Below are 22,794 nucleotides of genomic sequence, written 5' to 3'. Positions count from 1 at the left end.
TTTATTGTCAGGGATGTTCTTCTGGCTAATACGCATAAATTCTAAAAATTTCAAAAAAACATTTAATCCTGTTGCCCTGAAAATGATTTGACATAAGGGTCAAAAATGTACTCCTTTAAATTGTAAAGTGGGCTCAAACTTTTTAAAATAAAGGCCACAGTGACGTCACTGAACTCCTTGAAGTGTGAAAATCCGCTGACACGTGTTGATCTCAGTGTGTCCGCTTGACGGTGGAGCTGCTCTGAGGACCGACGTCGGATTGGAAGCAAAAGTAAAGATTGCAACATAGTTGAGAGGGGAGGATCTGTGGGGCAGCAGAGCAACATTAGCACCAGAAAGTTCCCCTCGTGAGCCACATGAGAGGAAGAGCGGCTCCGGCAGCAGGTGTTAGTTTCCTACGTTCGGCTGTGTGAGGACTCGGTTCGATCAGAGGAGGAGAGAAAAGTTTGATCAGCACCATCATGTCAAACCTTCGACCCAGACTGTGTGTGATGAGGAAAGAACCCGGCGGCTACGGGTTCCACCTGCACGGAGAGAAGGGCAAGACCGGCCAGTTCGTGCGGCTGGTGGAGCCCGACACTCCCGCCTCCGAGGCCGGGCTGCTCGCGGGGGACCAGCTGACGTTCGTGAACGGGGAGAGCGTGGAGGGGGAGAGCCACCAGCAGGTCGTAGCCCGGATACGGGCCACCGCCGGGACTCTGGAGCTCATCGTGGTGGACGTGGAGACGGCGGAGCTGCTGAAGAAACACAACCTGCAGTGCCGGAAAGAATTCGTCACGGAGGGGATTCCCCTGCCAGGCGGGGACAGCGACTCGGACCGCGGGGACGCGCAGAGCAACGGCACCCCGAGGGAGGCCACCCCGGTCCGCTGGGAGAACGGGGATGCTGGCTCGGACAGGTCGGGGAGGCTGAGTGTCAGCTCCAGCACCAAGGTACAGAAAAACGAGTTACTGCACACTTTACTACGTTTGGCCTAATCTATTGGATTCCATGACACTACATCATAAACCAGATTGTATTATTATTATATTGATGAGAAAACAAACTCCATCAGTGTTTGGTGTCTTTATGGACACGTTATCAGAGGTCAGCTGTTGACATCTTGTTCTATGAATATGAATTAGCTGTAACTAAAACATAATATAATAAACAAATGGATTTCCCACAGAGCATTCTTAATCATTAATTGGCAGCATCATGTATAACAACTCTCCTCCATCCACAGACTTAACGACCAGATCATGAACAACATCATGTTTTACTTCAGTCCTGGAGTCACACTAGACTTTTTAGCTTCATCATATCTTCTGATCTCATCTGATAAGACGATAACTAGAATACAAAAAGTCAAATGCAAAATTTTAATTTCATTTTGCAGATTTAAATTTTTTTCATCCCATGAAAGCCTTCAAAACTCAACCTTTCTTCACTAAATTTCAAGCTTTTAAAACACTTCAACCATTCAGTTCTTCTTCTTTTTTCAGTTTTGTAATATGACATGATAGCCATCCCATAATCTGAGGCCTGTGGAAGTAGTGGTTAAGTAGCTACCTCAAGGGTCAGTAAAATATTCTGAGGTAACACACCAGGACAGTGAAACACGCCAGGCCTCTACTCGCTCCCATCCAACAGTCTTTGTCTTAAAAATGTCTGTCAGTCTTTCCACTTCCTGTCTTAAATTCCCCGTCAGGTTTGGCCTGTCAGACCAGAAGGCTTGTCACACTTAACGCATGCCATGAAGAGCGAGCATCTCTTTGTAGACCTGTGCTATTATCTGATATGATTCTGAGAAGCATGGATCCACATGAGATACAAACAGTGCTTTTATTGCCCAGAGGTCTGGATCAAGGTGTGTCACTGTTTTGAATTGTTTGGACAAGCTTTGTCTACGGTGCTAAATTAGCAGTGAAACTAATGGTTGGAGGCCTCCCACCACCACCACACTGAAAATCTGCAGCACTTCGACACACGTTCTTTGTTTCACCATAAGCCTTTGGAAGACAAAGCTTTAGTTTGCTGGTTATGAAACAGTTTTATGAGGTTATTCTTTGAAAGAGTCATAAACAAGATTTTGTCGACTATGTAACTGTTTCAGGCCGAGAAAGATTTAAATGTTGCGTAACTCTGCAAAATAGCCTCTTTGTGGAGGAGTTTCATTGCAGTTGCAGTTTTTAATTTGGACTTATGCAAATGATGGGAGATGAGGTTATTTTTAAACATGGCTCCATTAGTAGGTGGGAGTTAAGGACGAGCTAGAAAACAACAAGGAACTGGTAGTAATTCAGTGTCCTGCCTGGATTACAGTGTGAAACTCAACATTTATATTATAGTTTACAGTCAGAGCTAGAACTAATCATTTTTTTCAGAGTTAATTATTCTAAGAGGTTTTCTTTTGATTATTAATGAATCACTTGTAAAGTATTTCAAAAGGAAATAGCAGTGTCCATGCATGTGGTTGTGTTATTCCTGGATTATACTATGTTGTGGGGAATCAACCAGTACTTTGATGATGATTTTAAAAGACAGCGTTTAGGCTATTAAATTCAAATTCCAGATGCAAAGATGTTGTTACAATGGCCAATTGTCTTGAGAGCTAATTGATCTAACATTGGGGCTACGATGGTTGGCATCGTTGCCTCGCAGCAATAAGGTTGCCGGTTTGCATCCCGGTGAGGACACCTGGGATCTTTCTGCGTGGAGTTTGCATGTTCTCCCCGTGCAGCGTGGGATGATCTAATGTAGGCAAATCTAGCTTCTGGACTAAGTAATGTTACGTTAAGAGCTGTCTGATCTCAACTTACCAGACTTTTGAGCCATATGTTTTACATGTTGCCATTGTTTTTTGTTGGCCGCAGCATAAAGGCCACAGTCTTTATTTCTGAATATGATAATCTGAAGCGTAGCATCACCGAAACCCTTCTCAGACACGGGATCAATAATGTAAGATAAGATAAGATAAGATAAGATATGCCTTTATTTATCTCACAGTGGAGAAATTCACATCGTTACTTGTTGCTTCTTTGTCAATCTGTTAAAGTGTCAATTAGACACAAGTCAATTTTGTGTTACTGTTCCTCACACACATGATACAGCTCATCTGTCTACAGTGAAGTATACAGTGTGACCTGCTGTTAAATCCTGATTGATCCTGTCTTCACATCCGAGATGATTAGTAATTTTAAGTAATGAATTAGGTTACTGTTGTTGTTTTGTGCGGAAGTACACGCAACTCTCTCTCTTTGGAGATGTTCATATGGATCCTGCTGCTGTCTGATTATACATTTATGAAAGCAACAAACTAAATTCAACTTCTATTAGCGTATTGTTAAAGCCCAGATTAAATTCCTTAATCGTGATTTTTCTTAATGTTTTAATTTGACTTGTGCCATATTAAAAGTGATGTGGAAATGTTCCTATGTCTGACTAAGTGAGACTGCCAACTTTACAGAAAAGTGCCCAGGATGTTCATTTAGATGTGAAACGCTGTCAGATTAACCAAAAGGCCTGCATGTTCGAACGACTCCATAGTTTTTTGCTGGTGTGCACTTCCAAAGATGCCGTTTCCTTCTGCTTGTGCAACGTGATTGGTGGATTTATCTCTTATCAGAAAAAATGTCAGTCGATACATTTACACCCTTTTTACAACATTTCTAATCTTTGGACTTGGCCAGGATTTACTAAGTAACTCCAGTCAAGTCCAAATGTTCAAGCAAATCATTGGTGTTTGGAATTTCGATGAGTCACCAACTTTGCTGCGTGTCCACGTCAAGTTCACATGTTTTGCTCCTGTTCTGCAGGTATACACGGAATGTCTAGTCGTCACTCTTTGCGTAGGTGGCTCACGGCCCTTCGCTCGTTCCCTGATCTTCAACCGAGTGTAAAGCCTGCTCTGTCTGGCTGGTATGCTGCAAACTTCCAGCTACCTTCCCGCCTGATGGGAAACTTGGCAGGGCCTGATACCCTGTGTGATACTGGCCTCTCACAGCAGCTTCCCAGTGGGAAACACTTGAGTGGGCTGGCTGGTGATGACGTGGAAGCAGCCTTGCCTTGTGGTTAAACAATAGTCCCTTTCACATGATTTCTATTGGTTTACACTTAGTATTGCAGTTCAGAGCTCAGTAACCAAACATTTTGCAACAAGTTCTCCAAAGACCTGAGGTTGGGTTTGCTCAGACGATAAAAGCACAAAGATGCCATCATGTTATGGCACCTTCCTCGCTCAGACTCCACCACACCGAGACACGTGTATTGGTCACCATAGAGATCCCCAGCAGCAGGAACAGGCTTTGTTCAGTGTTTGCCTGTGGAGAAAGGCTTCTGGGCCAGAGAGGAAAGAAGAGAGGACTCTCACGTGTGAACAAGGAGGCAATGCTAACGCTGAAAAAAATACATCCTCACTTAACACACTGTCATTAGGGCGAGAGTGAAGTTAAAATATATGAGTGGGCATGTAGGGGGTGGGCCTGAGAATTAAATAGCAATTTGTTCTCAAAGTTTACGCTTGACCGACTCCTATCAGATTTGTTTCTGCACATATACCATCAAGTAAAACGTAAAATTTTTTGATTACGTGTTGTACCTTTTTGAGTAAAAATTGACAGAGAGGTGGTGCAGCCATGTTGATTTTTACATCATTTATTTAGTGTCAATTTGTGGAGCAACTTGAGAAATAATTTAAATTTAAAAACTAAAAACTTCCTGAGGGCAGCTGGGATAAGCATGGTTGTGTATGAATTTTGCAACAAAGAATTTTAAGACAAAAAGTCTTAAAATGTTGACTATAATACCTAGAATTGCACTTTGAGTTTGCACTAATCTGTAAATGTAATAGACAGATCAAAAATGTACAGACAAATATAGATAAAAAATAAGCATTTTTGTTGTTTAAGTTCATGTTTACGTCTGTTCATTAATTTAGTCGTCAGCCAAAATGTATTTGAATTGAAAAACTTTGCTTATTGGATCACATATTGGTAGTTGATAAAAATGTGATTCATCAAGATTAATTAATTACAAAGCCTCTAATTAATTTGATTTAAAAAATATACATATATCTATATATAGTTGTGTATATCATTGGACTGCAACATTGTTGATGTACAACTAGCACCTGTCTTCATTCTAGCTGCACGTCCTACACATCCACTAACTTGAAGTTGCCTCCACACACACATGAATAGGATAAAATAAAACAATCCTGTGGCTTTATGAATGTTTATTTAAATCCAAATGATAGAGCGAGTGATTTTGTGGGGTTTGTGACACTAAGGAAATGTATTTACTGTTTTGCAGCCATTTCCATTGATCATAGATGTCTTCTAGACCAGTGCATGTTATGTGATGAATGTGGACGTTGTGGTAACTCAGTTGAACACTGTGCCAGAACTGGACTTTTCCCACCTTGCCTCTGGTCACTCTGTATGCAATTACAGAAGAACTTTGAGCCTCCCACTTAGAATGAAGGCCTTGAAGCAGCTCTTATCCTTCCAACAGGTGATCTCCTCTTTAATGTTTTACGACGCCTCTTATCACTCGCCTCATATAAGTTATGTAAAGAACAGTTAATCTGCCACTTTATTGATTCAGGAGTTGTCAACGCTGTAAATCTGGATTATTCAATAGACAGAATGTCTCTGCTTTTAGTACAGCACCAACAGGTGAGAAAGCCCAGAATGACCACTTATGTAACTTGCGGAGTTCAGTTCAGAAGTTGCACCCTCTGACTATAATATTTTGTCTGATGGGTTATTGAACCGCTTTTACGGTGATGGTAATGCTGAAACTATGGGTCAATTAGCTGTGTTAAGTTTATTTTAATAATAAACTCTAAGTGTCAGTGGGTCATTTACAGAACCTTGAATGTTATATGTGGTGAACAGACATATGAAATGAAATCTATGGAAATTGTGCTGCAATTTTGACATTGGTATAGTCACCATATTTAATATTATCTGATATACTGATATGACATAATCACTGTATCACCTCCAGGTGATAGGCGGTGTGTGTTGTCTGTTTTGATAACTGATAAACAGTTTGAGTCATTTGTCCAGCAAAAATGCAAAACATGCTGCATCCAGCGCCTCAGATGTGAGGATGTTCTATGAATTTCCACTGAATTACCATAAAGATTTGTGTTTGAGAGTATTTTTAGATATTTTCTAAATAAAATTGATGAGCCAAGAAAAATGATAACAAAGAGGAGCTTTTGTATGACATGAGCTTCCTCTGCGGTTAGAATTGTCAGCACTTTAAAGATGGACTTTCTAAAAATGGACATTAACTCCCGCTCACAGGACCCAAGGGAAGAGAATATCTTAGAAATAGGCACTTTATAATCACTCTGTGCCATAGTGAGTGGGTTGTTTTGGGGTCCTGCCTCCTGCCTCGGCCAAATGTGAGCATGTATCCCATGAGCTTCACATTACCCAGCCACCTCAGTCTTCACTATCTGTTGAATGCCCTCAGTGCACTTGCATTTTCAAGATAAAAATGATTAGTAAACACTAGCCGTAAAGCTACTCGGATAATAAAATAAAGATAATATTGCAGCACAGGTCGTTTATTTTAACATTACTAGTACTACAATCACTTGATGCAGTAATTGGATGCTGTTGGTATTCTGATGCCTGATGCCACGCTCAGGTGGTAGAGCGGTTGTCCTCTGATCGTACGATTGGTGGTTGGATGCCCCGCCACTCCACAATCAAAGTGTCCTTGGGCAAGACACTGAACCCAAAGTTGCTCCCAATGGCAGACACCTTGCATGGCAGCTCTGTTGCCATTGGTGTATGAATGTGTGTGAATGAGAAAACATTGTAAAGCGCTTTGAGTGCTACAAAGGTAGAAAAGCGTTATACAAGTGCAATCCATTTACCATCTGTTAATGCCATTGTTGTGATTTTTTTTAAAAAGCCACTTAAAATGAGTATTCTCCCAACACTAGTCTGAGGTATTTCCTTTGCTAACAGCTAAATCTTTTCACCATGTCCACAACTTGGTTATGGCATGCTGATAGTAACAACATTTGACATTCCAGCGAGGGCTTAATTTAGCCTACTGTCAATTCCAAGAGTAAATGTTAGCACAAGATTAGCGAGAAGCATTGTCGTTGCTAGCCTAGCCAGCCTGAACAGTAACAGGATGTTAATGCTGAGCACACCGTAGTAAACTGCTTTGAATGTTTGTGCTCGTCACCTTGTCTTTTAAAGTGAGCCTAGACAACCCGTAAAGAAAAAAAAACATCTTTCACGTTATTAAAATGTTTGCTTGCTAACATGTAGCTTAGCATTCTACTCCATGTTTGTGACAACAGTCGTGACAAAGGTTACGGCCTATTCGGCTGTGTGGTGAAATAAACCAGTAATAGTAGGAAACGCGTTCTTTCTTTGCCACAACTTTTTGGGTGACTTTTTAAAAATAGTTTTCCCTCATACACACTATGAGCTGAATGTTACACCATACTACCCTGTTGTACTTTATATAACGCACCCTTGATACACTTTGTAAGTTGTTGTAGCTCAAATGTAAAATGTGTGAGGAAGGGTGTTGAAGCAGAATGAAGAGTGATGTCTGAACGTTTCAGTAGCGCATTTTGTGACCACACACACACATACCCGGCAGGTTTCTCTGTCTTGGTGTCGGGTTGAGTCAATGACGAAACCACTTCCTTTGCTTGGTAGTTAGTTGCTATAGCGCTGAACCTCCATTGTTTGTTTTCTTGTCTGTCGGTTAATGATAACCATACATGTAGCATGACAGCTCTTAGTCATTTGTGTTGATTATGTAAGATAACACCTTCCTCAGGCAATAAACACAAAGCTAAATGTTAGCATTGATATCAGTTGGTTTGTGGCTGAGCAGTTTGGTCAGAATTAGTGTCACACAAAGTTTAACAGACTTCTATTTGCTGCAATAAACATGGCTGCATGCTATAGTACATACTTCATATAGTGAAAGGAGAATAAATTGGTGATAATTAAGCAGGGTTGTGTAGTGGTTTACATTTTTATCACTAAAGTGTTCATGTTATTGCAGTACAGTGAATGTTAAACATTTTTAATTGCACATTATCATTATAAATATTTGTGCCAAGGTCCACCAACCTCTGAATCTACTAATAGAATTCAGCTTAAGATGTAGTTGAAAGCTCAAAAAACTGGTCAGTAGATTATTTAGTCACAAATAACAATAATTAAATTGACAATAAACGCTCATTGAAAAGCTCAAACTTTTTCCCATATGGTTTTTGATTTCCTGCATTATGAGCCCATTTGGCTCATACAGTCATTGTGAGGTTTGATGATCAGGCCCTGGTGGATGTTCTGCTAGATTCTGTAAAGGAACTGAAGGTCAGTTGCACACAAGGCGTACTGAGGCGTTCTGTGAACTGTCACAATTCCTGGACTCAACTTGAGTTGATTATTTCAAGAGGTTTGTGTGAGAGGGGATGCCGTTTGGCTGTTTGCAACACTTCAACAAACCTGTTGGAGTGGTTCTACAGGAAAAGTTTACTTTGTAGACATTTCTGTCATTAACAGCGGGTTTGGGGTGTGGTTTTTATTTTATCTCTGTGGAATTGTGTCCAGAGATAATCATAAAGTTTTAACATCATGCACTGGCTCAGTTCAATGTCCTCTCAACAGCTCTCCTGATGAAAGCCAAGGATCTGTTTATTAATTACAGCAGGCTGTAAAACCATTAACCTTTGATACTGAACGAGCTTTGGAAAATGTTTGCTGTGGCTGCCTGTTGTATCATCACAGTAAAACAAGGACAATCCTACATTCAGCCTGTGGCTGTTTATGGAAAAATGCAAACCAGCTGTTGCTCTGGGTTGGTACAAAGTGTCATTCCACCGACAGACATTACATTCGCAGCTACCAGAGTGCCACCAGGTTGCATGTTGCATTTTGTTTTTTAAGCATATACCAGTGCTTACTATCAGTGTGTTTGCCTGTTGTTACAGATAGCTGGCATAATTATTCAAATTCATTTTTATTATTTATTTAACAGGGTCTCATTGGTCAACAGAAATAAAGGCCAGAATTAGCCCATACGCAGCAATTCTTCTTCTGCTGACTCATCACAATCAACATGCTAAAAACATACTAACACCCAAACCAGTGCAATGCATTCCCAAAGATCAAACATTGTGATACAAGCTCATTAGCCATCATTAGGTTTTTAGCTCAGGATGAATTAATTCTATCCAATGCAGTTTTATTTATACGGTGTAAAGTCACAACATTCATCATTTCAGAGCACTTCACATAGTAAGGTCAAGACCTTACACGTGGGAAGGAATAATTGCCTTTTAACAGGAACAAACCTCCCGCAGAACCAGGCTCAGATAGAGCGGCTATCTGCCTCAACCTGTTGGGATGAGCAGAGACAGAAAAGATAAGAGAAGCAATGGACAACAAGCAGTATAAACAGTAAATGGCAGGTGGGTGAGCCTAGCAATGGCAAACCACAGACATGTTGATCTGGAGCCAGAGATATCTGCAGAATGGTGCAGGGAGAGAGGACAGAGAGCGAAACTAGAGAAAAGGAAATACTATATACTTCAAGGAAAGTTTTAAAACTAATCCTAAAAGTAGATTCCACATCGAAGGAGCCTGATAAGTAAAGGCACTTCCTCTCACTCTAATTTTGGAAACTCTAGCAACGACAGGTAAGCCTGCAGTGTGAAAGCAGTGCTCTCAGGATCATAAGGTACAATAAGGTCTTGAAGAGACGAATTAGCTTGGTCATTAGAAGCTTTGTATGTGAGGAGAATAATTGTAAATTCTATCCTGGATTTTACAGGAAGCCACTGAAGAGAGAAATATGGTCTCTCCTTTTGGTTCCTGTCAGAACTTTGGCTGCAGCTTTTTGGCTCAGCTGGAGTTTTGCATAGTTATTGAGACATCCTGATAACAACACATGACAGTAGTCAAATCTAGAGGTTCCAAACAGATGGACTAGTTTGTCACTCTGAGACAGAATGTTCCTAATGCGGTGTGGTCCTAAAGACTTATTTTGTGTGAGTTAAAGAACCTATCCTGGTGAAAAAATGCTCTAAGATTACTCACAGTAGTATTACATGCTATCCAAAGTCACTATATCATTAGATATTTTGTGAGGTGTTTAGGGCCAAATACAATAACTGCCTTAATTTAGTAGAAAGAAGAAACTCTGTGCTGGAGTTTATTCAGTGGTGATGTTATCATATAGTACTTGCTGTCAGTGCACTGTTTGGTGTGGCTCTGCTGATACTGTGGTTTCCTGTGCATGCAAAAAAAACAGCCCGAAAATCAGAAAGTACTGCTTACATGCTCTGAAGAAGATACATGCAGTGGAAGTGACTCGCTTCCTCTCATACGTTTCTCAACTTCGCTGTCAAGTTGGCATGTGTGCTTACTGACTCAGTTCTCAGCTTTAGCAAACAGCTCTGCAGCCTTTTTGTAAAGAGGTCACATACAAGGGAAATACAGCACAGGGAGACACCTGCTGGTCTGCTTGTTGAAGGAATCAGTAGTTAGATGCCTGCAAGAGAATGGGATGGTGAGGATTTTACACATTCACCTGAGGAATGTTTGATTTTGGATGTCATCTAATGGAAAGTTAGTCTGGCACTGACTTGCTCCGTTCGTTATTTCTCCTCCACTTCCCTACTGGGTGCTGTCATCACGCCCAGACCGTTGCCAATGAGTCATCCTTAACAAAAACAGCAGGCTTGATCTTGCACAAATAGACACTGATCTGACCACCAACTGATTGCTACCTGGGGTTATAAGTGTCTTGGGAAAAAGTGGAATAAAGGGATCCTGGTGATGTAATAGAGCAGTCTATAGTGATCTAGGCATCCTGTGTGTCTCTGTCGCTTATAACCATTGCAGAGATAGATTCTCTGTAGTTGGCAGAAAGACAAGACTAAACTATGACTCAAAGGTAGAGAGGTGGAAGTTTATTCCCGGCCACCACCTGTGCCACAGGCTGATTCTCTGCTCCCCTGTGGTGCAGTAAATGGATTATATGGTGCTTGCTCATCTTACATGACAGGTTCACATACTCCTCAGGAGTTACAAAATGTTTCTCAAATCATCCGTGTGACCTCTGCTTATCAATGGTGGACTTGAAAGAAAGATTACTCATTAAAACTTGAAATCTCAGTACCTGTTCAGGTAACAAAGGTCTATTGATGGAAAGTTGTGAATGCATACAACACTGTGTGGATGTTACATCATCAACAAATGTCACAACGCATCCTCTAAAACATGTTTTAGTGTGTTTGCTTCATGGCTGTGTTTATTAGTAGTTAGACACTACATATTTGTGTGTGTGTGTGTGTTTCTTTTTTACTAGATTCTTCCGCTACAGCTAAAAGGTTTTTGATGACTCAGGCCCTGATTATACTCCTCTGTGGATGCACAAACAGACAGCTACAGACAGTGCCAACACATAATTGTTGTTACTATGCTTCTTACTTGTTTGCTGGCACTCTGCTGGAAGGACTCTGTTCCATACCTGAGCAGTAGGTTGTATCTGCGTATTCCACTTAGAAGCATATAAGACTGCTCTTGTAGTGTTGTTGCTGTGTGAACTGTCTGTATGAACACAAATGTTGCGCCATTTTGGGAGGGGTCCATTTGAACTTTTACAGACTTGGGGAAATGCTGAAATTGCTGTTCCTTTACTTTCAGCTCCAATATGGACTCCTTAAAGAAATACCTCGAGATTTAACTTCAGAATCCCCCACAATGTTCACCTGCTACTACTACTGACTCCTGCGTGCAAAGCAGGCAGCTTGTCCAGTACGTTTTTACTGTAACAGCTGCCTACAGCTGGAAAGAATGCTAACCTAAACTGTGAGTGAACCGATATACTAATGTTGTGATCAGTAAAATCCAAAAGTCAGGAAATAAAGGTCCTCTGTACAGTAGAAGCTGCAGCCGACATGAAAGATTATCAGCAGTCTAGCTCTTTCTTTAGATGTTTAGAGGGACAAATGTACAACTAATGATTATTGGCATGACTGATTAATATGATGATTATTTTCTGGAATAGTTGTGTGTCTCTGTAATCCAAGATATTCAGTTTACTATCAGAAATGACAAAGCTTAAAATCTTCACTTTTAAAAAAACTACAACCAATGATTCTTTGACCGTGTGAGCCGGAGCGACGGAAACTCCTCATCACTCAGCAAGAACTGAAGAAGCCTCTTGTGTGAAAGGTGAAATATCTTCAAGAACCTTGAAGAGAAGTCCAGTTGAGTTCTACTGGGTTGTCACAAAAATTAAACAATCATGCATCTGTTATATCAGATGCATGATATATCAAAATAGTGAGCAATAAATTGTCTATCGATCAACTTGTTGACTAATCAATGATTTTGGTCCATATGCCCAGAAGACACTATGTGCCTCTGCTTGTGGTAATAATTATAGAGTGCAGCATTCCAGTGGTGTACTTTTCACCTCACCTGTTTTATCATCTTCATTAACAGCTGCAGGGTTTATCATAAACATGTGAGTCCATCCAAAGGTCCAACCTCACCCCAGGTCCTCTCAAGACCACAGAGTGACTCACCCAGGTTGTTTCAGCAATCATTAGCCAGCCCCATTTCATATAAACCTTTGGATCAATGCATAATCCACTTTGTGCATGGCTGAGATGGGAGTTTGTCTTGAGGCAATGCTGAGGCTGCACCGGATGATCTTAAATGATCACTGGGCGAGGAATCATTTACAGATAGCCACTGATAGCCAAGGATGTTACACAGATAGCAGCATTTTTATGGTAGAAATGCAGGAGATGAGGAATGTATTTTTTAATAAAGATCCTGAGGTGTTCTCTATAAAATATTGGCAGTAAATGGCTGTGGCCATGGAGGCCAGTTTCTGTCAAGAAAAAGAAATATTGATACCACATTAAAGGGTTTGGTGCACAATGTTCAGTTCAGTAAAGCCTGTGATCGAAGCAGTTGCTGAAGTTTTGTCTACATACATGCACCAATTCCTTTTTGCAAGGTTAAATTGAAACTTTATTTGATTATTTTATACTTAAGATGAAATGGTTTACTTTTTTTCCGACTGGCAGTATAGCACCATTTGAGTGTTTTAACTGTAACGTAAGAATTGTCTTATATTCAAGAATTATAAAAAAAAAAAAAACGTATAAGAAAAACGGATTTATTTGAATTTCTTAAAATTAGCCTATACACTATGTTTAGGTTAAATTAAGTCACTAATAATATATAGACACTCACACACACACACACACACCCTGGTCTTTCCCCAGCACGTGGGATTACTCACCTAACCAGGCACAGGCGATGGCAGGATTAGTCTCTGTAAGAGAGTACAGATGCTTCATTTAGTTACCAATCTTATCCCATTATGCATGAGTTGGTTTTTTTTTTTGTTTTTTTTAAAGATCCTGCATGTTTTTGACTTCAGTGTCCTGCTTTCAGTCTGACTCCTGTTATTTCTACAAATAAGCAACAGGCCTACAGAGTGTAAATAGTGTACACACCTTAGAATTTAGAATTAGACTAATGTGGAATCTTTGGTTGATGTAAGCCACATGTGGAAGTGGACTGCACTGGAAAAATAAAGTTAAAATAAAGTGTGCTCACAGTTTTTTCTTTGTAATGAATCATTAGATTGTTTTTGGAATCACATTGGGGATTTTCATTTACAAATTCAAAGCTGCTTTTCAGTGCGTTATAGGATTCATACCTTTAGTCTAATTCTGTCATAAATGTGGTGATGACCACATTGAAAACCACTAACATATTTCGATGGCCAGTCAGTGTCACTCCCACTTCTATCTTGGATGATTCACACAGTGAATTTGTTACGCAGTCTTACTCTTTCTGTGTCAGCCTTCTAAATTTGAATGTTACCAGGTAACAGCTCCTTTACTGTAGACTTCCATCCATCCATCCATCCATTATCTATACACCGCTTAATCCTAACTAGGGTCGCAGGGGCTGGAGCCTATCTCAGCTGACTCAGGGCGAAGGCAGGGGACACCCTGGACAGGTCACCAGTCTATCACAGGGCTACACTTGGAGACAGACGACTGTAGACTTGAACCTGTTAAACTGATCCCTTAGACCCGCGATTAAAATCCCTTAGTGAGCACACCAATTCCATTGCATTGGAGAAGTCAAGCTCAACCTCTTAGATTCATGCCTCTTTTCTGTTTAAGATAAGGGCGCTGGCTTAGCTGGCAGTCCCGACAGTTCCTGTCTCCCCTTGGACGGATGTAACTGTGAATGGAATTTCTCTGTAAGGGATTAATAAAGTATTATTATTATTATTATTATTATTTAAGGCCCGTGAGACAATCTGCTTCCTTTAGACAGAGTTTGAGGAGAAGTTAAAAACACTTTGAACAACTGTTTGATGGTAGCAGTTCACTTGTTGTTCTTTGCTGTTAGTATATCATTTTAATTTTATATCTTGTATGTTTCACTTAATCTTACAAGTTGACTGATATTGACACTGATATTGTCTGTCTGTGTGTGTGCAGGAGGACGTGGAAGGACTGCGGCCTCGTCTGTGTCACCTAAAGAAGAGTGCCAATGGCTACGGCTTCAACCTGCACAGTGAGAAGACCAAACCAGGCCAGTTCATCAGAGCTGTGGATGAAGACTCTCCAGCTCAGAGAGCCGGCCTCAGACCGCAGGACAAGATCATCCAGGTACAATTTTTTCAATCTCGATCACATGTACGCACTTAATGTACTTTTCTGTGGAAATGTTAGTAGATGGGGAGAAATGTGTTTAGCTATGATGCAGACATGTTTACTGTATTTTTGCATACAGTTGTGTTTGTCTACATGCTTCTGTGTGTGTGTGTGAGAGAGAGAGAGAGAGAAACCTAGCCCCTCTGGCTATGCTTCTCGAAGTTAATCCACTTACCGTGTCTGTTGTCCGAATTACAGACTGCTTAAATAGTCTTCAGGGCCTCTCACGTGCAGGAGAGAACTGGACTTAGAGGACTCTTACAACTGTAAATACAGACTACACACGGAGATAGAAGCTTGAAGCAGGACGCCTGCAAAGATTTAAAAGGTTGATCTTAGAAAGTGGAATGCAGTGAGTTGTGTGTGCAGGGCAGGGTCACCAGCGCTCTGTACCACCTGCTGACATTCACAGTCAGTGTGGGAGCTGTGAGACTCAGATTCCTGATGGGTTTTCCCACCTCCAATCTTCCTCCCACAGGAATTCCTCAGTGACTTATCTCCTTAGGTGGTTGTTTTGGTCCAACTCTGGGAGTGTGCTTGTACACCACGCCCTGTGATAACAGCATTGCTCAACGTTTTCAGACACTGGTACCATTACTCCTGCTGTCAGGTGTCATTTCATTCATGACGTCATTCACTTTATATGTAGCCTTTCTTGTGAATGATCAGTAAGAACATATAACACATTTTCAGTGGTTAAAATGTACCATGAATTCCAAGTGACTGGAGTGTTTTTACCTCTGCAAGCAAACCGTTTGCCATTTTGAGAAGATGTAGTCTAAGATGAGAAGATCAGATCATAGGCTGTTGTCAACTTGCCAAAGCGGTGGAGGCGACCAATGAAGAGATCAGTACATCAGCACATCAGTATCGAGTCTGAGTCTGTCGTTCCATGACACTTTTTGTGATGAACTTCACAAGCCTCTTTTTAAGGACTCTTCCTGTGTCTGGGTAGCAGACTAGACATGCAGACCTGCTCTTATTATAACCAACAAAGATCCTGTTCTTACATGTTGAGAGTCAAATTATTTCTTGTCCTGTTTGTATGGATGACACACGGATCTAAATATTGTCATTTTTGAAAGATTACGATTTCTCCCTGTTAACATATTATATGGTATCTGTTATAACAAGTGTTGCGACTTACTGCAGCAGTCATTACAGCATATATGTCCATAGCTTGTTCGAAAGAGAAAACTGCTCCTGAGTAGTCATTAGTGAATGCTAAAGTGTAGCTGAACTCATCTCTTGCTTCTGGTTCTACAGGACCAGCCAAGTCACTGTGTATAAGCTCTAATACTGCCTTTGCTCTTTTGTCAGGCTCTCTGTTTCTGCTCTGAACAAAATGTCCTTAAACTCAAAGTTATACCTTTTTTCTTTCTTCATTCCCTCTGGTACACTTTCCAACTTTAAGACTTCTTCATAGTGACCAAGATTCCGTGCCATGCTTGAATATTATAACACCCATGACTTTCAGTGGTTTTGGACGGGCTGCAAGGTGCCGCAGTTGGTAGCAAGAAGGTTGCCGGTTCGCGTCCCGGTGGGGGCACCGGAATCTTTCCTGTGTGGAGTTTGCATGTTCTCCCCGTGCAGCGTGGGTTCTCTCCGGGTTCTCAGGCTTCCTCCCACACAGTCCAAAAACATGTTGAGGTTAATTGGTGATTCTAAATTGTCCGTAGGTGTGAATGTGGGTGTGCTTGGTTGTCTGTCTCTAAGTGTAGCCCTGTGATAGACTGGTGACCTGTCCAGGGTGTCCCCTGCCTTCGCCCTAAGTCAGCTGGGATAGGCTCCAGCCCCCCCGCGACCCTAGTGAGGATTAAGCGGTGTATAGATAATGGATGGATGGATGTTTTTGGACTGTGGGAGGAAGCTGGAGAACCCGGAGAGAAGCCACACTGCAAACTCCATGCAACCCAGTATTAAATAATCAATAATCAAATATGGACATGAACACAATAAAATGTCTAAATAGAAAATAACCGCTTCTCAAATTATTGAAACTCAGCTCAATATTAATAAATGTTGAATAACTACTAATATTTATATTTTTTTAAATAGCAGATAATAACATATCTTTAGAAAAGCCTTAAAGCTGTGGAGCTTGTCACCTTGCCCAGTGCCTTTACCTCTTCTGTAGGTAAAGTCAGACCAGGTTAAACTAGAGCAGCTAGTTTCCACGTGGGTTTAGTGCAGCTTTTGCTGGATTTGTGGTACTTAAATAGAGATCTTAGGTCCTGAGTTGTTTGTTTGGTCTTACAATCATGGTTTAATTGGAAATTATCCAAAGCCTGTGGTATGTATTGTGTGAAGCCAGATACCTCTGTAACCCTCAAACACAGAAAATAAACCGGCAAGAATTCTCTAATGTGAGGATTTGCTGTTAAATTAGTCTTTGGGTTTTGGAGTTTTAGTTGCACAAAATATTGAAACTTGAAAGACATCAACTCTAGATAGAGGAACATATGAGCACTATTTTCTAGCAATTCATAGATAGAACTAACAGCTGATTGATAGTGAACAATGTTATAGCCTTTACAAATACAGACAGTGCTCTGGGAAGAACAGTTCACCTCTTTGTATAACTGTAATGACAGTTGTGTAATAATAAGCAAAACTTTAGTTATCTTTGCTGTCAGACATAGTTTTGATGTAAAATGTGTGACATTTGCAAGGTCATGCGTGCTGTTTTGTAAGACTTTAGACTATGAATTAAGCCCACAAATGAGTTTTTTTTTTATTTTTTGTTTGGTTTTTCCAGAACAACATTATTATATTGAAGGTCATATTATACCAAGTCATGTTACAGGATATTTGTTGGTCACTGTGTCAGATAAACTTATTATAGAGTCATTCATTCTAGCTGTGACTTTGCCTCGATGCACGACAGACACAATGGTTCCAAACCAATTAGAGCTTGCCATCTTCCGTGGGGATGTGATACCAGAAATGTATTACTCCGCATTAGTCTCCCAAGGCTTGGGCGCTTGGCAGTCCAAACAATTCAACTTAAAATATACAATGTAGAGCTGTAGCCAACGAATCAATTGGCTGATTCATGTAAATTTATCTGCAACTATTTTGAAAGTCTAAATTTTATACAGCAATGCAAACATTTGGTGGTTCTATATTTTCAAATGTGCCTATTGCTGCTGCTTGTCTTCTCGTTGGTCAAACAAAGCATAACTTTTAATGACGTCCCCTTATAATTTGGAATTTTGTGATGGGCTTTTATCTGACATTTTATAGAATAAATAATAGACAAATTAATCCATAAATAAAATAATCATTAGGTGCCGCCTCTATACAAAAAGTGCTGAAAAATAAAAATACATACTCTACTTGGTAAAGAACAGGGGATCAGTAATTACAGGATAGGTAACACTTCCCCACAAACCAAAATTTGAGCCAGATAAACAAAAGGAAAAGTCCCAAAAAAAGACATATGAGACTCTGACTTATGTTTCTCCCCCTGGCATCTACTCAGGTCGACGGTGTGTCAGTTGTTGGGAAGCAGCACTCTGAGGTGGTGGCTGCCATCAAAGCTGGAGGAGATGAGACCAAGCTGCTCGTGGTCGACGCTGAGACTGAGGAGTTCTTCAAGAGATGCCATGTCCTGCCTTCTGAGGAACACGTCACCGGTACTGCACATCCTGCTTTGTGACTTTAATGTCTGCGATATGGTTCGGAAAACAGACGGAGCTGACTGATCGATGGAAATGTGAATGAAGTGAAGCTGCAATGTGTTTTGTTGCCCGTGTAGGACCTCTTCCCAAACCTGTGTCAGAGAGAGCATCGGAGAATGAGGAGGAGGAGGTTAGGACTACTGACACACACACACACACACACACACACACACACACACACACACACACACACACACACTCCCACAAAGTAGCCCTGCAGATCCATTGTGAAACCTTCTGCAAGTCGAATTCCAGACGGTGTTGTGTGATGCATTCTTACTGCCTTCATGTTTCCTTTCAAGGTTGCACTCAGATGTGTGGTCAGTGACATGAACCATGCTCCACTGCTTTGTGTTGCAATGGGCTTCAAACTCTACTCTACTCTACTCTCTGAAATACTGAATTGCAAATTAAAAGGACTGAAACACTAAACTACAAAGTAGACACCTGTAATGTAAAACTGAGCCAACTGCACAAAAAATGGGCTTTACTGTGTGCACAAAACCACAGAGATGTTGCTGGTATATAAACTAGCATTATTTTATGTTTGTGTTTCAAGTGACTTTGGGCTGCTACATATATAAGAAGGTAACTCATAAAAAAGTGGACTTGCTAGATGAAGTCCTTTGTTTTTAGTAGACATACTGCATTTGTTTGCAACTTTTTGAGTTATCTTGCTAACAAACAAACAAACAGATAAACGCCGGCTGAAACATAAGCTCCTTGGCGGAGGTAAACATCTCCCCAGATTCCAGACAAACCAGTCTTACATTGGTGATGTCATAACGGTGTAAAGCCTATGGGCCAAGCAACCTGTGGTTAGATGATGATGAGCATTTGCACTGGGCTGCAATATAAGAAAGCAAACCCAGAAGCTAGAAAACTTTTTTTGAGCTCGTGTCCCAGGCAAGCAACAGCCCAGCATCGGATACTAGTGCTCTGTTGTTAGAGAAGCACACAGCAAAAGACAGAGACAGAGGGAGGGTTTGCTGCAGATGAACTTGATGATAAAATATGATGCAGGTTTTTCCACAAGCTGCTCAGTAGAATGCTCCTTTAATGAACACAGCACAGGCACCACTGGCACAGTTTATCAGAAGTAAAAACATCCTCCCGTAGAAAGGAACAGAAGATCTCCCCCCTCCTCCACACTGACAGCATGGAGATTGGCCCCCTTTGGTGACATTGTGGCTGACCCTTCGCCATGGCAACAAGAGCTCACCACTCTGTGTGTCCCCCCCCTTCCTTTCTCTCTCTCTCTCTCATGTCCTGAAGGATCATGGGATTGCAGTGGCTTTGACTTAAGGATTATGCTAATGAGATGACTAACGAGCACAGTTCACACACTATCACACGCAGGCAGATTCTACTCCGCTGCAGCATAACAATCGCTCATTCATCAGCTTTGTGTAACACAGCGCTCGGCATGAAGAGTCACCTGAAACTTGTCTGTGTGCTGTTGAACATATCGTCGGATGGGCCTGATTTAGCCACAGAGAGCTTCCTGAAAGCACCCATTTACATAAAACACTCCTCCTCAGATAGACTCTGGAACTCTCATGAATGAAAAACAAATAAAAGAGGGTGTCTGAACTAAAAAGCCTCACACCTGAGGACTCTTGCATTTTATAGCAGACTGCAGCATTAATCTAAAGACCACAGGTTGTTTTTAGAGAAACAGCTGCTCCCGAACTCAATGCCAATTTTTCCACACATGAAGAGAGTCACACACTGCAGATCACACAGAAGCATGGATGTGTGTTCAGATTTTAACTGTCCGCTCACACACACACATGTCAATGCTGGCACTAAACCTCAGTTTTAATACTGAAAATGTGATGGAAGCTGCTCGGGCAAGCTCTGCTGCCACCTGCTGGACAACACCACAACTAGCATCCCCATTCAAGTCCATGTTTTATTTGTCCAGGTTGCAATTTTCCAACAGTTCGTCTTTTTGAATATAACATTTAAAGACTGATGTTAATAATCTTCCAGCAAAGATGGTTTAGAATGAGTTGGAACATAGAGTGAAGGGAAAGAAGCCAACAGCGCTCACCATATGTGGGAATTCCTTCTATGTTCATCTATTGGTGGGATGATTGTGAAGCACCAGGGCATCTCATCTCTTTCACGCTGCTTCTTGAATCTGGAGGTGCATTTTGTCTAAAACTAATGCTTTCCCACTAAGTTCAAACCAGATGGGATCGTGCGTCTCTGCAGAACGTTGTTGGTAAAGTGTGAATTCTAAATCGATGTCCGACAGTATCACCAGCAAAGCCCCTCTACCGGCATCATCACAGGTTCTCCTCTATGGTTTACGATGGATTTCACACTGCAGACACCATCCGTTCTCTTTCTCTGCAACTCACAAAGACACAGCAGCTGGTACTGAAAATCTTCCCCCGAGTCCAGATTTCGACTGGTTTAACATCTCTTCCTTGCATTTCTTGGCCCACACAGTTCTCATCTTCCTAAAGCCTTTACAGACATCGTTGCTACATCAGTCTGTTAAAGTGACGCCATTCTGTCATTCAGACACAGTTATGTTAAAAATATCTTGACAGCTGTGATGGAGGTCAGGACTCAACATGAGGGTGGAAGTTGTGAACTAAACCAGATGCTGTTTTTAAGCTGGAACATTTAGTTGAATATTACTTCTTATTATTGCAGTCTCATTTATCTGACTTTACCTCATCTGACTTGTGTCTTCATCACAGTAGTATTTTATTTTTATGGACATTTTAGCCGATGACTTATTTATTTTTTTATTTTTCCTTTATTTAACCAGGTAGGTTAGTTGAGAACAGGTTCTCATTTACAATAACGACCTGGCCAAGAGGCAGCACAGAGCAGAAAATACAATACATCCATAAGAAAAGAATACACAAACAAAACGTGACAATAAAAGTCTTTGAAGATAAAATACACTAAAAGCAGGTACTTCATGAAGCAGGTCAATATATTACCCAAAGTTTACAGAGCTGTCATCTAGGCAAAGAGTGACTAAGATAAAGCATTCATAATATAGAGAAATATATATATTTTTTCTATTTGTTTGGATTAAAATCATGGACCAGAGCAGGTAAAGTTAATTATATCTCTTCTCTTCCCCCGCAGTTGTAGCTAGTTGGACCTTTTTTTTAAACTGACCCTTTCAGTTCAGACAATGAGTGTCGTGTGTTTGACAGGCATCAGCAAACAGACAGACCAGAGTGTCTGTGAGCTCTTCAGTCTCCAGTGTGGCATCCAATAACTCACCACCTCCAGAGGTACGTATGTCACTGAAACAGTCCTGAAGCTCTGCATCTGAGCCAAAATAAAGAATGTTGTTGTTCATCCTCCCACCCTCGTGTGTGTGCACACCTTCAGGTCGAAAGGGCTTCTGAGCCTGAGCCAGCTGCCGACGGCTTGGGCCTGGGTCTGTCCCTCGCCCAGGCCAGAGAGAGGGCCCACCAGAAACGATCCGCCAAGAAAGCCCCGGCCATGGACTGGAGCAAGAGGAACGAACTGTTCAGCAACTTATAAAACATCACCATTACACCATCTGTCATTATGTTCGTCTGCAGACCGCTCTGTGCTGCCCTCCAGTGGTGAAGCGAGAGAGAAAATCAGCCTCTGCTCTCAAGATCCCCACACTGCCTGTGGAAGACACACAGCACTGAGCTCATTTTAAACTCCCATGTTAAACAGTATTATATGTTGATTTTATTGTTGTAATTTAGGGTTTTGACACTTTTCTTTCTTTCATGTTTTAATGATGGTTGAAATGTCTGCATCACACACTGGAATAAATGTTAATATATTAGGAAAAGCAGAGCTAGTAATGTACAGTTTCTCATGAAAAGCAGCATGTAAGGAATAATGGCACATCGGGAAATCATTGACACTATTTTAAATTCAAAATGAAAAAAAATACACATTTTCTCTAGCCAGTTCCTGTCGTCTCTCCTGAGACACTATCTGAAAATCAACAGCATGTCTTATGACGTCTTAAGCTGGTTGAAGGGGCCATGTAGGTTTTAGCATGATGTTTTTCCAGCCGGGGGTTCTGTCCTCATACGATTGAAAGAAATTATTTTTCATGTTGCGCTTGATAAATTTGTACATACATAAATAAATGATTTAAGAGCCTATTTTATTTTGACTGACTCAAAGAATGTGAATTTCCACTGTTCTGTTGATTCTAATGAAAAAGCTTAAATTTTAAGGCTGCACCTGTTGGTCTGAGTGTTGGCGACACTTAAAACTTTGGAAATATACAGTATGTACTGATGGCTGTGCTATAGAATGTATTGATGAGGATTGACAAATATAGCATTTGGATCAAAAGGAATGGAGTCTGTTTTGTATATTATCAACCCTGGAAACACT

At 41.0% G+C, this 22,794-nt stretch overlaps 1 protein-coding gene across 1 annotated transcript; it reads left to right on the top strand.

Moving 5' to 3' along the window:
• Positions 1-289: 289 nt before the first annotated feature.
• On the top strand, positions 290-22,756 carry LOC103372606 (Na(+)/H(+) exchange regulatory cofactor NHE-RF1-like). Its single transcript, XM_008302288.1, has 6 exons — positions 290-932; positions 14,525-14,695; positions 18,225-18,378; positions 18,501-18,553; positions 21,612-21,692; positions 21,793-22,756. Exons 1-6 carry the CDS (start codon positions 462-464, stop codon positions 21,946-21,948), a joined length of 1,086 nt encoding a protein of 361 aa, XP_008300510.1. The 5' UTR covers positions 290-461; the 3' UTR covers positions 21,949-22,756.
• The last annotated feature ends 38 nt before the right edge of the window (positions 22,757-22,794 follow it).

This window comes from Stegastes partitus, unplaced genomic scaffold (genome assembly GCF_000690725.1).
Source record: "Stegastes partitus isolate 25-593 unplaced genomic scaffold, Stegastes_partitus-1.0.2 Scaffold1789, whole genome shotgun sequence".
In the NCBI taxonomy this organism is placed as follows: domain Eukaryota; kingdom Metazoa; phylum Chordata; class Actinopteri; family Pomacentridae; genus Stegastes; species Stegastes partitus.
Note: the sequence above shows the minus strand (reverse complement) of the source record. Positions and strands in the feature narration are given on the sequence as shown.

What these genes read in the sequence shown, in the direction of transcription:
- LOC103372606 (XM_008302288.1), top strand. Translation starts at nt 462, where the DNA reads ATGTCAAACCTTCGACCCAGACTGTGTGTGATGAGGAAAGAACCCGGC. An exon ending in CGCAGGACAAGATCATCCAG is followed by an intron (nt 14,696 to 18,224) that starts GTACAATTTTTT and finishes GCATCTACTCAG; the next exon opens with GTCGACGGTGTGTCAGTTGT. An exon ending in CGGAGAATGAGGAGGAGGAG is followed by an intron (nt 18,554 to 21,611) that starts GTTAGGACTACT and finishes TGTGTTTGACAG; the next exon opens with GCATCAGCAAACAGACAGAC.